Source organism: Rhea americana, unplaced genomic scaffold (genome assembly GCF_003343005.1).
Source record: "Rhea americana isolate MKP2758 unplaced genomic scaffold, rheAme1 scaffold_43, whole genome shotgun sequence".
Classification (NCBI taxonomy): domain Eukaryota; kingdom Metazoa; phylum Chordata; class Aves; order Rheiformes; family Rheidae; genus Rhea; species Rhea americana.
Window position 1 is genome coordinate 3,969,698 of NW_028186568.1, and position 13,611 is coordinate 3,983,308.

Genomic DNA, 13,611 nt, shown 5'->3' on the forward strand with positions numbered 1-13,611 from the left:
TTTTTTACTTGAAGGTAACTAATGTATCTAAATGACTGAGACTGGTGTCTACAAGGCAGGATAGCCTTGAACTACCCAAAGTGAAGAAAAAGCATTTTCATTTTACTATGAGGTAAATTCACTTAGGCATGCCTCCCCCCCCACAAACACCTGGGCCTGACCTTGGCCTATTTACCTGGCAATAAAACTAGAGAGCCTTGTCTTAAGCCTCTTTCCACATCAGCTGCATATGGTGACTGCCCCAGGGATGAACACCTGGCTGCCAGGCCTGGAAATGCCAACTGAAGGAGTGTCACTAGCTGCCTGGCAGTCAAACGCGCATGGTGCAGACATACGTAGATATCTCAGCCAGCAGAAGCTCACTTACACTGGCACTGTACTTCTGTCTTCAGCTACGAGATCCCAAACTTGCCCTTGCRAACAGACACTTGTGTCACCACAGAGCAAATCAGTTCAGTGCATTAAATCAGCAGAAAAATTAAACCAGCTTCAAAAAAATTCTATTGGCTTAGCATCTGGATTCAGCTTAGGATGTCAGAGGAATGACAGTGCCAGCACAAGAAAGCAGACAGAAGGAGGGACAGACATCAGTAGTATCAGCTGACTTAAACCATTGTGGAAATATAGCCCCAGCTATGTAACTAAGAAGTGGCAGCTACTGGGCAATATGGGATTTGTCTTGAATTTTAACCTGTGAAGCTGCAGAGCCCTAGCACAGACGGTTAAAATCCCTGACAGGGCAGACAAAGCCTRTTACCAGAAATGAAGATCATGGCATTCAAAATCAGTTCACTGGGGGCTTCCTGAACATTTGCTTATGGTGCACTGATGGCAGGAGGGCACAACATCCCAAAAATTCCTTAGTGAGAGCAGTTCCTGAAGTCTATGCCAGATCACAGCACCCGGTGTAGTTGCTTTGCCTAATGTCCCCATCAATTTGATAGTGATACATTAACGCACTGCAAATAGAGGGACCACAGCAAGATTTGCTCAGAGGAAGCATAAACAGAACAGTCCTGACGAGGCTCATGTAATGTTAGGAGCATATTTCTGCAGGGACTGGCAGCGTTTTACAAGCAATTGCAGGTGCCTGATCTTAATGCTAGCAACTGCTTCTTTTTGTCTGTTCTGTAGCCAGGACTTGTGAGTGAGAGAGAAATTGAATGCTTTGTAATGAAGGTATATTGTAACATTTCTCTCCAGGTGGCACTTTGTTAACAACAATTAGATCCTGATTGATCTTTGAAGGGCTAATTCTTATGTGGTTTGCAAGGGTCCTACATGGAGCAAGTGTTGAGTGGGGGCACTTTAAAAGTATTAGTGAGGAAAAAAAAGAAGAATAGTGCCATAAGAAATTTGCAATACAATGCCCAAGCCTCCTTTGCACCCCACAGTAATTTGTTCTTATTCCTGTTATTATCCCCTCGGGCACTAATGGTCACTTTATTAATTAGTTGAAAATTGCATTCTAGGTCAAATGGCAGCTTTTTTTCCCTCTCATTGTTGCAAATTGCTAGTGGTATGGCCCAGTAAATGGCAGTGTTACTGCAAAATGGGAAAGATCCTTTGCTTTTCAAGATAAAGTGCATGGACCAGCTGCACTTTCCAGGGCATTTCTAAGCACAGCATTTCCCCAGGCCTGCTTTTAAGCAGTTAGAAATTAAACTGAACTCACTGTCATTGTTAAGATTTCTAATCATAGGCTGTTACTGTATTTGTTCTCATTCTCCTCACCCTTCCCCCTACCCCATATTTTAATTCTAACCAAGCCTGTTTTGTAAGGTGCATCTCTGCAGCGCTAGCCTCATTTTTCAGGAGAGGAGGCAATGTGTTTAGGTACCTTCATTTCTGTTGCTCTAATGGAAAAACTTCAAGGACGTCTGCTTTAGCAAAAGACGGCACACACTCAGCAACTTCTGAGAAATAAGGCCCTGTCTGAGACATCTGAAGTTAAGAGACTCAAAAATCACAAATCACYCTTGAAAATATTTGTTGGCTAGTGAATGTAGAAATTAAGCAAACCACAGTCTCAGAAAACAAATCTGGAAACTAGAGATTTTGCGAAAGCTTTTAGTAAAGCAGACTCCTACAGAGGACAATAGGTGTTTAGCCTTTAAACCAGAGGAACAGCCCGCCAGAACTGAACATCAAAGCAGTCTATTTTCCATTAACTACTTTCTGCATCCTACTGTGCTGGATGCAATCTGTCATACAAGTCTGTGTTCCAGCAGTCAGGAAACCGATCAGAAGTCAGAAGGTCTGGGCTAATTTCCCAGCACTGTCAGGCTAACACATCCAAAAGGAAGCAGTTAATATGAAGTCAGTTGTGCAAACTGTCCAAGAAAAAACAGCCCTTAATTTCTGTTTTTTCAAGCAATTCTGGCCTAACAGCCTCTCAATCCTCTACACTCAAACTGCCTTATCTCCTTGCTTGGTGGACCAAGAGAAATCAGAGAAGGCCCTCTGGCCTTTCAGAGCTTTGATTAAAAAAAAAAAAAAAAAAAAAAAAGGAAACTTCAGTATGGGAGGAAAAAAGCTACAGAGTCTCTTACAGAAGTGCTTCATACCCTCTGCCCTCACATACCTAGAAGTACTTCCTTTTCATGGTTGAAATCTTTTCATCCCCATTGGCAGACTCATATCCACCATGTGGAAGGGCAAATACATTTCAGTCTGTAGCAGCCTGGACACTCATCCTCCCAACAACTAAATGCTGCAGGCTGGCTCCAGCTGTAGCCCCTAGTGAGCACTACTGGAGGCAATTAACTAGCTCTTGGATCACTGCACTTCTGGAGCACAAGCATCAGGAGGTGATCACTTTTTTCTCTCAGATCCTCATTTCTAAAACAAGCCATCAGCCTTGGTAGCTTGGGCCAATACACTAGGGAGAGGAGGGGATGTTCARTGGGGAGAGGGAGGGACTGTGGATTGATCAAGCAAAAAAATGTTAGTGTAAATAAATGCATAATCACAATTTTAGAATTTCTTTTCTACTCACAAAAAGCAAGTGCTAGGACACAGAAGCTGGCTTCTATTAGCACTTAATATTTTTTTTCTTTGATGCTATTTTTTAACTTGCTTAGAGCAAGAGTTTCTTACAGCATTACTTGCTGCCAGGAATTAATGTAATACACACTGATGCAAAGGAGTAAAGCAAGTCTGTCCTCAGAGTAACAGGCTGATGAAGTTGGAGATTATTAATTGCTTCTTTTGTTCAGTGACTTCAGAAAATCATTCAAAATGTAATTTTCATGTAAAGCATAAACCAAAACACCTGACTAGACTCATGGAGGGGATCGCACTGAGTTGCAAAATCAGCCTGCATATGCAGAGACTCACAAAAAAATCTAACTGATAGCATATTGCAATCATGATGAAAGTCCAGTAAGTTTTAGAAAATTTTTCAGTTGTTTCTAATACATGGCACTTTCGTTCTGGATGCACAGCCCAACTTTTTAATACTCTGTGCTGTTTTTGTGCCTCACCTGTGCAGCTGCTCTCCTGCTTCCGAACCTTGGCTCTTTGTTCCTTTATGGGGTCTGTCCTCTGCATAGGAAAGGTGGAGAAGAAAGCCCTTCCCTTGTGGGTGTTGTTAGTAACACGGGAATAGCAAGGAAAAAGCTTTCTCAAAAAGTTTTCTAATTTGYCCTGAGATGGTTAAGATTCTGAGTCAGCCTCTTCACCACATTTTGTAAGCAACACATTTAAACATGTGATCTTTCTTATGCACATTACAGAAGTTTAGCTTTATCACCAGAAAGCCTCAAACCTGAATAAATGTTACTCAAACTGAAAACCCTCCAGCAGAATGCAGACTGAAGGATCTTGTGGGTAATTAAACCAGAGGGCAAAGATGACTATCAAAAGGCAGTACATTATACATTTACATACTTTTAGATGAGCTGCATCTTCATTGCAAATGAAAATTAAAGTATTCTCAGAAAGTAAATACAGAGCCTGCTGTGCCTCCTATTATTATCAAACAAATGAACCCTTGACTCAAATTAAGCTGGATCTGACAACTTCTGAATGGTTGARTTCAAACTTCCAAATGTGAAAAACAACGTGCAAGTTGCATATCACAGTTCTAAAAATTATGACTGCTTTCACTAAAAGTGACTTTTTGAGTAATCCATGGCATATTCAGAAACCACATTTGAGAACAGGGCTGTTCTTACAGTGTATTTTGCTCAGAGTCCAAAGCCCAGTTTCATAGTTGGCTAACTAAATACAGGGGACAACATCCTCTACCAAAAAACTTTCAGTTATCAAGCACTGTCAGATTGTTTATATCCAGAATGTTTTTTATATCTAGTATTTCTTATGTCTTCTATCATAGAAAACATATACATACAATTAAAATGTTAGCTTTTATTACAGTTGCTTGGAAATGCAAAGCCAATGTATTTGTATTTCACCTCAAAAGTCATGCCTATATTAAGTATATTAACTTGATTACCTCCCTTTTTAYACATTCAACCACTAACAATAGTAGGTCATTCAATACGTGATCTAAGGACTAACTGTGGGAGAATAAAAAGAATCAAAACAAAAATAAAAGCCTAAATTCATTAAATCTCATATACATCCCTCCTACCTTATGTCTCTTCCTGGTTGCCCTAGATYGTCATTTTCAGGTTCAGAAATGTATCAGACAAGCGCATCAAGTTCTTCATCTTTGCAGGCCTAGTGAGCAGTAGGCGCAAGTATAATCAAAGAGAAGAGTCTTATGATGCTTACACCAGCAACATCTTGCCTACTAATGAAACACAACTTTGATATCCAATATGACTACCTAGTGCAGAAGCTAACACAGCGTGGCTGAAAATTTGCAGTCAAAGCAGTTCCCTGACCCCAATTAAACGTCTGTCTTCCTATTTGTAGTATACTAGAGATACATGAGAGAGAAAAGAGAAASTGAAATTACTACAGCTGAAATCCTGTGTGCACTCTGGTTTCAAGTGCATTACAGAGTTTTCAGCTGTGTGTTAGCATAACTCCTACTCCACGCAAAAATTGGCGCTCGTTACAAGATCAGGGCCAGTAGTTGGTTTTGATTCCTAGGCTGAACAGACAAGTTCTTATGACTCTAGTTTTTTTTAAACAATAAAGATATATTTGAAAAGTTGGCACAGGCAAAGACAAACATCGGTCCTCACCTCTGTAGTGAGCTTAAACGCCATGTTTAGGTTGATGAGTATTCAAACATAATACCCTTACAGCTCCCTTTATGCCTTTTACAGACAAAACTGCAACTCATCATGTGTTGTCTCAAGTATAGAACTCTAGGAGAAAGATGGACATCCAGGTAASATGTTCTAGCCTTTGAAGGTGCTGTAGATTAAACCTAACATCTTATGTTACGACTAGGACTTCAAAGGCTACTGCCAGCAGAGCTGGCATCAGTTGCAAGAATGTACTCTGTAACAAATGAATTTCCAAGCTCTGAACCAATTTCACATTTGTGTTGTGTAAGTTCCAAGCACAGTCTACTCAGTAGCCTAATTATGGGTGAGAAATTTCGAGATGTCACTCTCAAGATCTAGGAAAGCAAGCTCCTAACCATATAGAGAAATATACAGACACCTTGCTGGTTGCGSCTGTCTTCATTTTTTTTCGCAGTAGCAACTAGTCCCATAAGCCAAATTTGTTGTGCTTTCACTGTTCAATTACTATTGTACACAGAGCCAAACTCCCTGACCATCTGTGCTGCCTGGACTTTAAAATTCACATTCAGGGAGCAGCAAGGGTGAGCTGCTCCACGAGGGAAGACAAGCCAGGAGTGGATAGTGACAGTGCAGGCAGGGCAGTGACCTTGCTGACAAGGGTGCAATCTCACGGTACCTGAACAAGAAAAATAGAGCAGGTCTGGTGATGGTAACCAGATTCAGGGAACAACCCAGTGACTCTCAGAGAAGTGGTGACAAGGCACATCCAAGGTCAAGCCAAGAAGTCAGCAAGGCATAGGCAGGATCAGGAAGGTACCAGGCTGGACACAAGCATATCTGCAAGATCAGGGAAGGACCAAGGGCAAGGACCTGGGCTTAAGTGAAGCCCTTGAGAGCAGCAGCCTCCCGTAAGACATCACAACTCTCTCACACAGCTATTTCTTACACACCAGTTGAAACCAAGGTCACCCAGCTGCAGAGTCAAACACCTGCGAGCTGGTGGCAGAGCCTGGTAACACACTCAGTGTGAAGCCACCCACGTGGCTCTCAGGCCTGTCTGTACCCAGAACACTACGACACACTGTGGCTTGTACACCCACCACAACCAAGCCCTGCCTYGAGTGGTCTCAGCAAGTCTGAATGACTAGATTCAGAAGTAACATTACCAGATCACTAAAATTTATCTAAAAGGGCACCCTCACCTGAGTCTCACACATTGTCACGGTACCCCTATATTCTCCAGTATGATATGCCTATGTGGCATATCCTCTTATTTACTAAGCTACCCATGCTCTTATACCACTAGAAGAGGCTTTCTCAGGAGGAGGGAGGCTCTCTGCAACACAATAAGATCTTCTATCAACCTTCCTATGGAAGGAGTATATACTAGTCTCCCTCCTTCCTTAACTGACAAAAAGGGAGTCAATGTTGAAATATGAGCAAGTAAACTTTTGATCTTATTCCTCAACATTTAACTTCTTCAAAATAATAGCATGTTTGCTTATCCTTACAGCTTTGCCCAGAAAACATGGTACAGAACAATTTGCAGAGCTTTAGCACTGCTGTTCCCTTCTGCTTGAGGGCAATGTTTATTAATGTAGCAAAGCAATTGAAACTGCAGTTCTCCATTTTATAAAACAGGCAAAATTCACACTTTTTGCTGCTTACAGTGTCACAGGCATCATAAGATTAACTCAGTGTTTTCTGTAGTCCTCAGATCCCCAAAACAATGGTGTCACAGACGAGCAAGGTAATGTAAGATATGAAGCATATAGATAAAGAGGGAGTCATCAAATGTCTTCCCATTCTCTTCTCTCACAATGATCAGGTCACTATTTCTGTTAGTCACAGTTGATTAAGTTATTGATGTTAAAGAAAGTTCTCTTAACTCCTTTCCTGAAGAACAGCTGACAAATCAACAGCAAAATTTCAGTGAACATCTGCTGAAAGGCAGCTACACATTGCACAGGCTAGAGGAGACAGTCAGTAGTAAAGACAAACAAGGAATAAGAATGCTTTTCTTGCATTTTTCCCCTTACCAAGGTAAGTTTCTTCACTTCAAATCCATGTGTGTCTTTTTTCTCCTTCCTGTACAGATTTAAAGTATCCCAGTAGCCCAAATACTAAGGAAATCCTATCAGATCAGTATCATTAAGGCCATTTTCTTGTATGTAATCTACTTCCGTAAGTTATGTGGTGCTTTAATTAACTTAAAGTCCATCAGGACAGTAAAGTAGCACCTCCATGTTTCAACTTCACGCTTCTGCATTGACCCTCTGATTCCTGGTGGTGGAAAAAAAAMCACCCAAAACAAAAAACTTTGGCTTGGAAATCATAATAATAGCTGCTTCTGCTTATGGTCTAGCATAATTATTACTGATAATTCATAACACACCATAACTAGCACAGCAAAACTCCCACTCTAACTGTATTTAATTTTGGTTGTTCAAGCCAACAGAAATCTCTCCCCATATCAGAACCTACAGTGGGAATTACTAACAGATCTTGGCACACAATTACATTCTTTTTAAATGCACTATTATACATAACGAGATTCCTGAAACTAGAGAACTTTTCATAAAACTCAGGCCACATTTTTCCAAAAGAGCTTGAAGAAATAAGAGGCAGTACAATTACRATCAGTGACAAATCTGTAGAAAAAGGAAGCAGGAATGCCCCTATCATCAGAGAGTCCCTAGAATACAAGTCAGATTCTGTAACAGTTGTGTCTATTCAAATTTTTAATAGAATTAGAAATGCTACGCTGTTGCCAATTTATTTGTTTATCTGGACTATTGTTACAGGCAGGGTATGACAGAATGTATTTATTGAGTTATAGGCAAAAAAAATACATATGAGGGAATTATAGTATCATGTTATGTGTCTGACAATACTATTCACATTGAGACAACATGTATACTAAATAGGAAAAGTTCTACTGACAGTTGACTTAAAACAGTTACCTGCACAAGACCCCAAAACCAACATTAACTAAATGGACTAAATAACAAATGGACTAAATTCAACAATTTTTAAAWTAGTAATCATTGTACCTTGAGGATTAATCTAAATTGTATAGTAGCTGTAGTATTCCTTTTGAAAACAGATTTCCAAATTAGATCTATACTTTTGAGACATAAAAATAACATGTATTTTCTTCATGCTAAACACTTTTAAAGACAGATTTACTTTTGAGTGTACATATGCACTATTCTAAAAATATACATCTCTCCAAAGCAGTGATTAAGATTGTGTGATAAGTAATAGACTAGTGAAAATTAACACAAGAGATACYTCACTGTCTTACCTGTACACTGCTCATTTACTTATATCCTTAAGACTATCTTATAAGTACAGAGCAACATTATTGCCCCACGAACATCTACAAATAATTCACCACTGATATCAATGGAGAAAAAAATTTACCCTCTGTGCTTCAAACAACTGCTATTAAAAAAAATGAATGCACTCAAAATGCCTGCTAGCTTCCCCTTGATTTACAACTTTCTCCAAAAACATACTGGTTAGAGACTCATGCTGAAGCCTTTAGTTTGAGGTTAAAGATTTAAGATCTGACATACGGAGGACAATTCTAGATGTTCAAATAGAGGACACTGCATTTGACCTAGCTTTGAATGGCCCCTAACTAATTAGACATTAAAGCTGTAGCAGTTTTGTACACACAAAAAAATTAATTCCAAACATTTCTTGAACGTTTTAGCTACACTTTTCTCATTTTCTGAGACTTACGATGGAGGAATTAGCAAGCCACAGGACATAAGAAAAAAAGATTTTTAAATTCTGAAATGAATATGAAAAACACTTTGCATTACAGAAAAGTATCCTTTTGTGTACAGGATGGAAGCACATACATTCTTTCATAGCACAGGAAGACCTTAAAGTTTATCAAAAGTGATTTTTTTTTACCATCATTCAGTAATAGAACCAGATGAATTAATTAAATTCCTTCAGTCTTCTTTGACACATGATTACCCTTTACTTTTTGGTCCCTATTTCTATTACGTTTTTCTACTACGACTGATTTTCCTAACTGCGTCAACAAGATTTCTGTAAAGGGCTCAAAACAAGATTTTAGATTATATAGTAACTGCTTCATAGAATTGTATATATTTATTTCTTAAGCAATAGGCTAGAAACAAAAAGGATACAAAATAAAATGTAACTGAAAATAAACAGTCAGGATAAATTTCTGATCAGAGCCTTCCCACCACTGCTTTTGAAATACTGATTACATTTTTATGATCTTCAGCATACTGTACTTCATAAAAATATATCTTGTTTTCTTATCCATTTTCATCCACTTTCAGTAATGAGTAGTCATCTGGGCCATCTAAAACACAAACAACTGTGAGCAGCCAAATATGATACATAAACATCAACACCAAAACAATTCTAGTAACAAAAAACCCTGTGAAAAGCTGAAGTACTCAAACTGCTCATGAAGCCAAAGAAAATGTAATGTGCTTGACAAGTACCAAGTATTTATGGTAAATTTTTTAGTCTAATTTCCAGAGTATTTTCAAAGGTGCATCTTCAGATTTATAGGTATCTCTGAAAATCTGCTCTAATCACCAGACATTTCAGAGCCTATGTTTTTACTGTGGGCGTAAGATTCCTGGCACCACACTTTTTCATGGTCTTTGTATAACTGAAGATGCAGCCTACAGGCAGCGACCAATGTTCCATAAAATCTGGAGTATATAGTTCTTCTTATAGAAAGAAGAACATTGTAGGAAAAAAAAAGATGTAGATATACTTGTTTTTTTGTCTATTTTTCTGTTCGGATTTCTTTTCCGATTTCCTTGAATACATCAAGAGAATTCAGAGACAAAAATATGTGGATACCAAATTTAGACAAATTCAAGCTACATATAAGGCACAGAATATCTTTTGTAGTAACAGAAATGTAATCCTCAGATACAAACATGATGAATTTTGCAATACCTGAAGTCTTGATATCATGACCAGGTACTCTTTTCTGGTGGAGTCTAACTTAATCAGAAGTTACGCCCTGATGCAAGGTGAGATATTGYGGTCTGTATTTTGCAGATGGTTAAACTACCATAATGATGCATACCAGGTTTCTTGATCTATGCATTAGTTTTGCAGATCAGCACTTGTGCTTTAGACCTTAAACAGGGAAAAATTCTATAAATCTTAATGCAAGCATAAATCCTTTAGCATCTGCTAKTCTCTTTCGGTAAGGGTCATGAGATAGTTTTCATATAAGGATCTAAATTTATTTTTATAAGCACTTGAAAATATCTATCAGTAATGCAGTAAGAAACACAAGACTTATGTAGTTGTTTTATCAATAAAATCTAGTATGATTATCATGAGAACTATATGAACAAGATACTGATCAACATTATTCAGAACAAAAAGGAAAAATAATCCAAAAYAGCTGACTTCCTAAGATAATAAACATTAAGGCCATGGTGCAGCTTCATTGATTTGGGTGAGAGTTCTAAAACCAAAGTGATTTCCAGGGCTAGAATACAAGATAACTCATAGAAGTATTCTTATTACTCTGACAAAAAGCTAAAATACCAAAACCAGAAAAAAAAAAATCTGTCACAATTCCAGATAAGTTATCTTCAGGTATTTCATAGAGTTGGGATGTAGCGGTATTAAATGATTTGTGAAAAGTACTTCTTTCCTGAATGCTAGATTGAGACTTTGGACAAGAGAAAACTCTCAAATCTGTAGTCTCTGACTCAATGACTGTTAAGCAAGAATCTGGTCAAAAAYATCCTTGTCACTCACTATATAGTAAAAAATTTGCTGATTCTTACTAAATATTGAAAATAAGAAAGTGAAAAACTTCTAAAAGCTATTTGGAATAGTTATTTTTTTCAATAATTAAAGATGCTTTTATGAAAATCCGCAAACTTTATCAGACTTAAAAACTGCATCTTAACATTTTCCCCTTATTTTTGGATATCCACTCATTCTTCTCTTCACTTTTTTTTTTTTTTTTAATGAGTAGGAACAAGGATATCATGCTTTGATTTTTCTTCATCGCGTACTTCCCATATGAAGAAGAGGGTTTATTATATAATTTGATGTACCAAAAACATTCAAGTACAAAACTAAAGATAGGGTAATTCCAAAGCACATAAACAGAGAAAAACCCATCTGCTTTGTAAACATCCACTTGAGTCAATCCAATTCAAAGATTTCTAGAAAGCTAAGAAAAGCATGAAATGGCTTAAGACTACATAAATAGAAACAATTTTCAATTAGTCTGTTGAGATACAGAYCAGTAACGAGATAAGCACAGCTCTAAGTGCGTCATCCATCTTCTAGGTGACCTAAGTGTTGTTACTTGATTTTTTTTCCCTAGATACAATTTATATACTACATAATTTAAAATGGGACTTTTACATAATTGTCTAATTTTCTGTCTGAATACAGCAATTAAGCAAAGTCCTCTGATTATTTTTAACTGAATGGATATGCAAACAAAAAACATTAAGAAAGATGTTATAACCTCTAAAACAAAAATTCTTAAAACCCCCCCCGCAAGTATTGTCTTGAGGATGGGCTCTTTTTAGCACCACTTTACAAATACATGATCTTACAGTGCTGTTAAAAATTTTGTGTGTTCTGTTACTATGCATTTCTTTAGTGCTGCATGTATTAATTCTGTCCCAAATTAATTAAAAATTAAAGAAACAAGACATGTATCACTGAAATTGAAACACAAAGTAAAATATATCCATATATATTAAAAGCCAATTCTAAAGATAATGCTCAAATTAGAGTTCTAGAGTTCTCATAATTATTATTCACTGCAGGAGTAACACATGGTAAGACTCAGAGGTAGCCTCAACGAGCAGAATTCATTCTCTCCTGAGCAGTGATGTGGTTCATCCCACTACATTCAACTGAGGTAGAAAAATTTGCTTAACTAGAAGGTCCAAAAACAATAGCAGTTTAAGGCTCCTGTAAGCAAGCACTACACTTTACAGGATGTTTTGATGGCAAGTGATAGTTACATCAGTGATACAATGTTTCTATCTTTTCACCAGGTTTCAGTAACAGGAGGAGCAAGGTTTAACTCTTAAGATACCATCTGCTAACACAGTCCATGATTCAGCATGGCTATTCCACATTACTCATGGTAGAAAAAAAWTCTTGTTAATACACAAAACTACATGCAAAATGTATAATACTACAAACTGAAGACTACCTAATGATACGGTAAAAATACTTCAGACTTTCCAATATCAATGGGACAAAATAACTTTGTAGATAGATACTATGCCTCATCTGGTTCCTTTTAGTTTTAGTGATTTTGGTCTCATATCAAGCATAGTCCTAAAATGACAAGGGATTAACAGGTTAAATATGTGGCTCCATTACTCTGCAAAGTTCCTGAGAAGTGGATGCTATAGACAAAAAAATTATCTACCCCATGAAGAACGGCTGTCAGAGCTGGGCCTGTTTAGCCTGGAGAAGACTGAGGGGGGATCTTATCATGTACCTGAAGGGAGGKTGTCAAGGGGATGGGGACAAACTCTTTTCAGTTGTCCCATGTGACAGGACAAGAGGCAACAGGCACAAACTGAACCACAGGAAGTTCTGCCTGACCATGAGGGGGAATTTCTTCACTGTGAGAGTGACGGAGCACTGGCACAGGTTGCCCAGAGAGGCTGTGGAGTCTCCTTCCCTGGAGATATTAAAAGCCTGCCTGGATGCAACCCTGTCTAATATACCCTAGGTGACCCTGGTTGAGCAGGAGTTTGGACTAGATGTTCTCCAGAGGTCCCTTCCAATCTCAACCATTCTGTGATTCTATGAAAATGATCTCAATGGAAACTACCCCATCATTTCAGTTTGCTAGCTCTACAGATACACTCTTACCGAGGAGGAAGCTCGAATCTTCTTCTGCGGTCTGGACGTCCTGATCTATATTCTCTACCTGGAGGGGGCAGAATAGGAATTAAATATTTTCAATTAACATTAAAATGAAAACATGACCTTATTCATAATAATATACAAGAAAAAATCATTTATACAAAGTAGCACCCAAGCTGTAAAAAAACCTCTTATTTCAGCACTGAAATTCTACCAGGTCCCACCTACACKGCAGTTGTATCCAAAACCTATTAAATCAGAAGCATGCTCCAACACAGAGCATGCAACACTAGTGTAGTAGCCTTTCCTGAATACCTAGCAAGTGAAAACTTGCAAGAAACTCAGGTCCTTYGGTAAGGTTGTATTATGTTCTGCTACGTGGTTTAGGGTGTGCTACAGCTGCAGGAAATATACTCTTTTGATACAATTACACCCCATGAAGAAATGGGGTCTAGATAATCCTTTCTGTCTTGGACAGAATAGTTTCTCTTGAGTGAGAGATACATCTCCAACAATTTAGTTTCTTCTACATATTTCCTTGACACTCATCTTTCATTTT

At 38.1% G+C, this 13,611-nt stretch overlaps 1 protein-coding gene across 4 annotated transcripts in view; it reads right to left on the reverse strand.

Moving 5' to 3' along the window:
• FAM120B (family with sequence similarity 120 member B) overlaps positions 1-13,611 on the reverse strand; it is a 235,724-nt gene that overhangs the window by 163,073 nt on the left and 59,040 nt on the right. For 2 of the 4 annotated variants that reach the window (XM_085315512.1, XM_085315511.1), the window contains exons 10-11: positions 13,059-13,116; positions 10,019-10,319 (exon numbers count right to left, since the gene is read on the reverse strand). In XM_085315512.1, the coding sequence (XP_085171638.1) occupies positions 10,280-10,319; positions 13,059-13,116 (98 nt within the window). In that variant the 3' untranslated portion in view covers positions 10,019-10,279. Of the gene's footprint in view, positions 1-9,277; positions 9,520-10,018; positions 10,320-13,058; positions 13,117-13,611 lie in introns of those variants that run through there. The other 2 variants (XM_085315513.1, XM_085315514.1) reach the window with 2 other exon arrangements.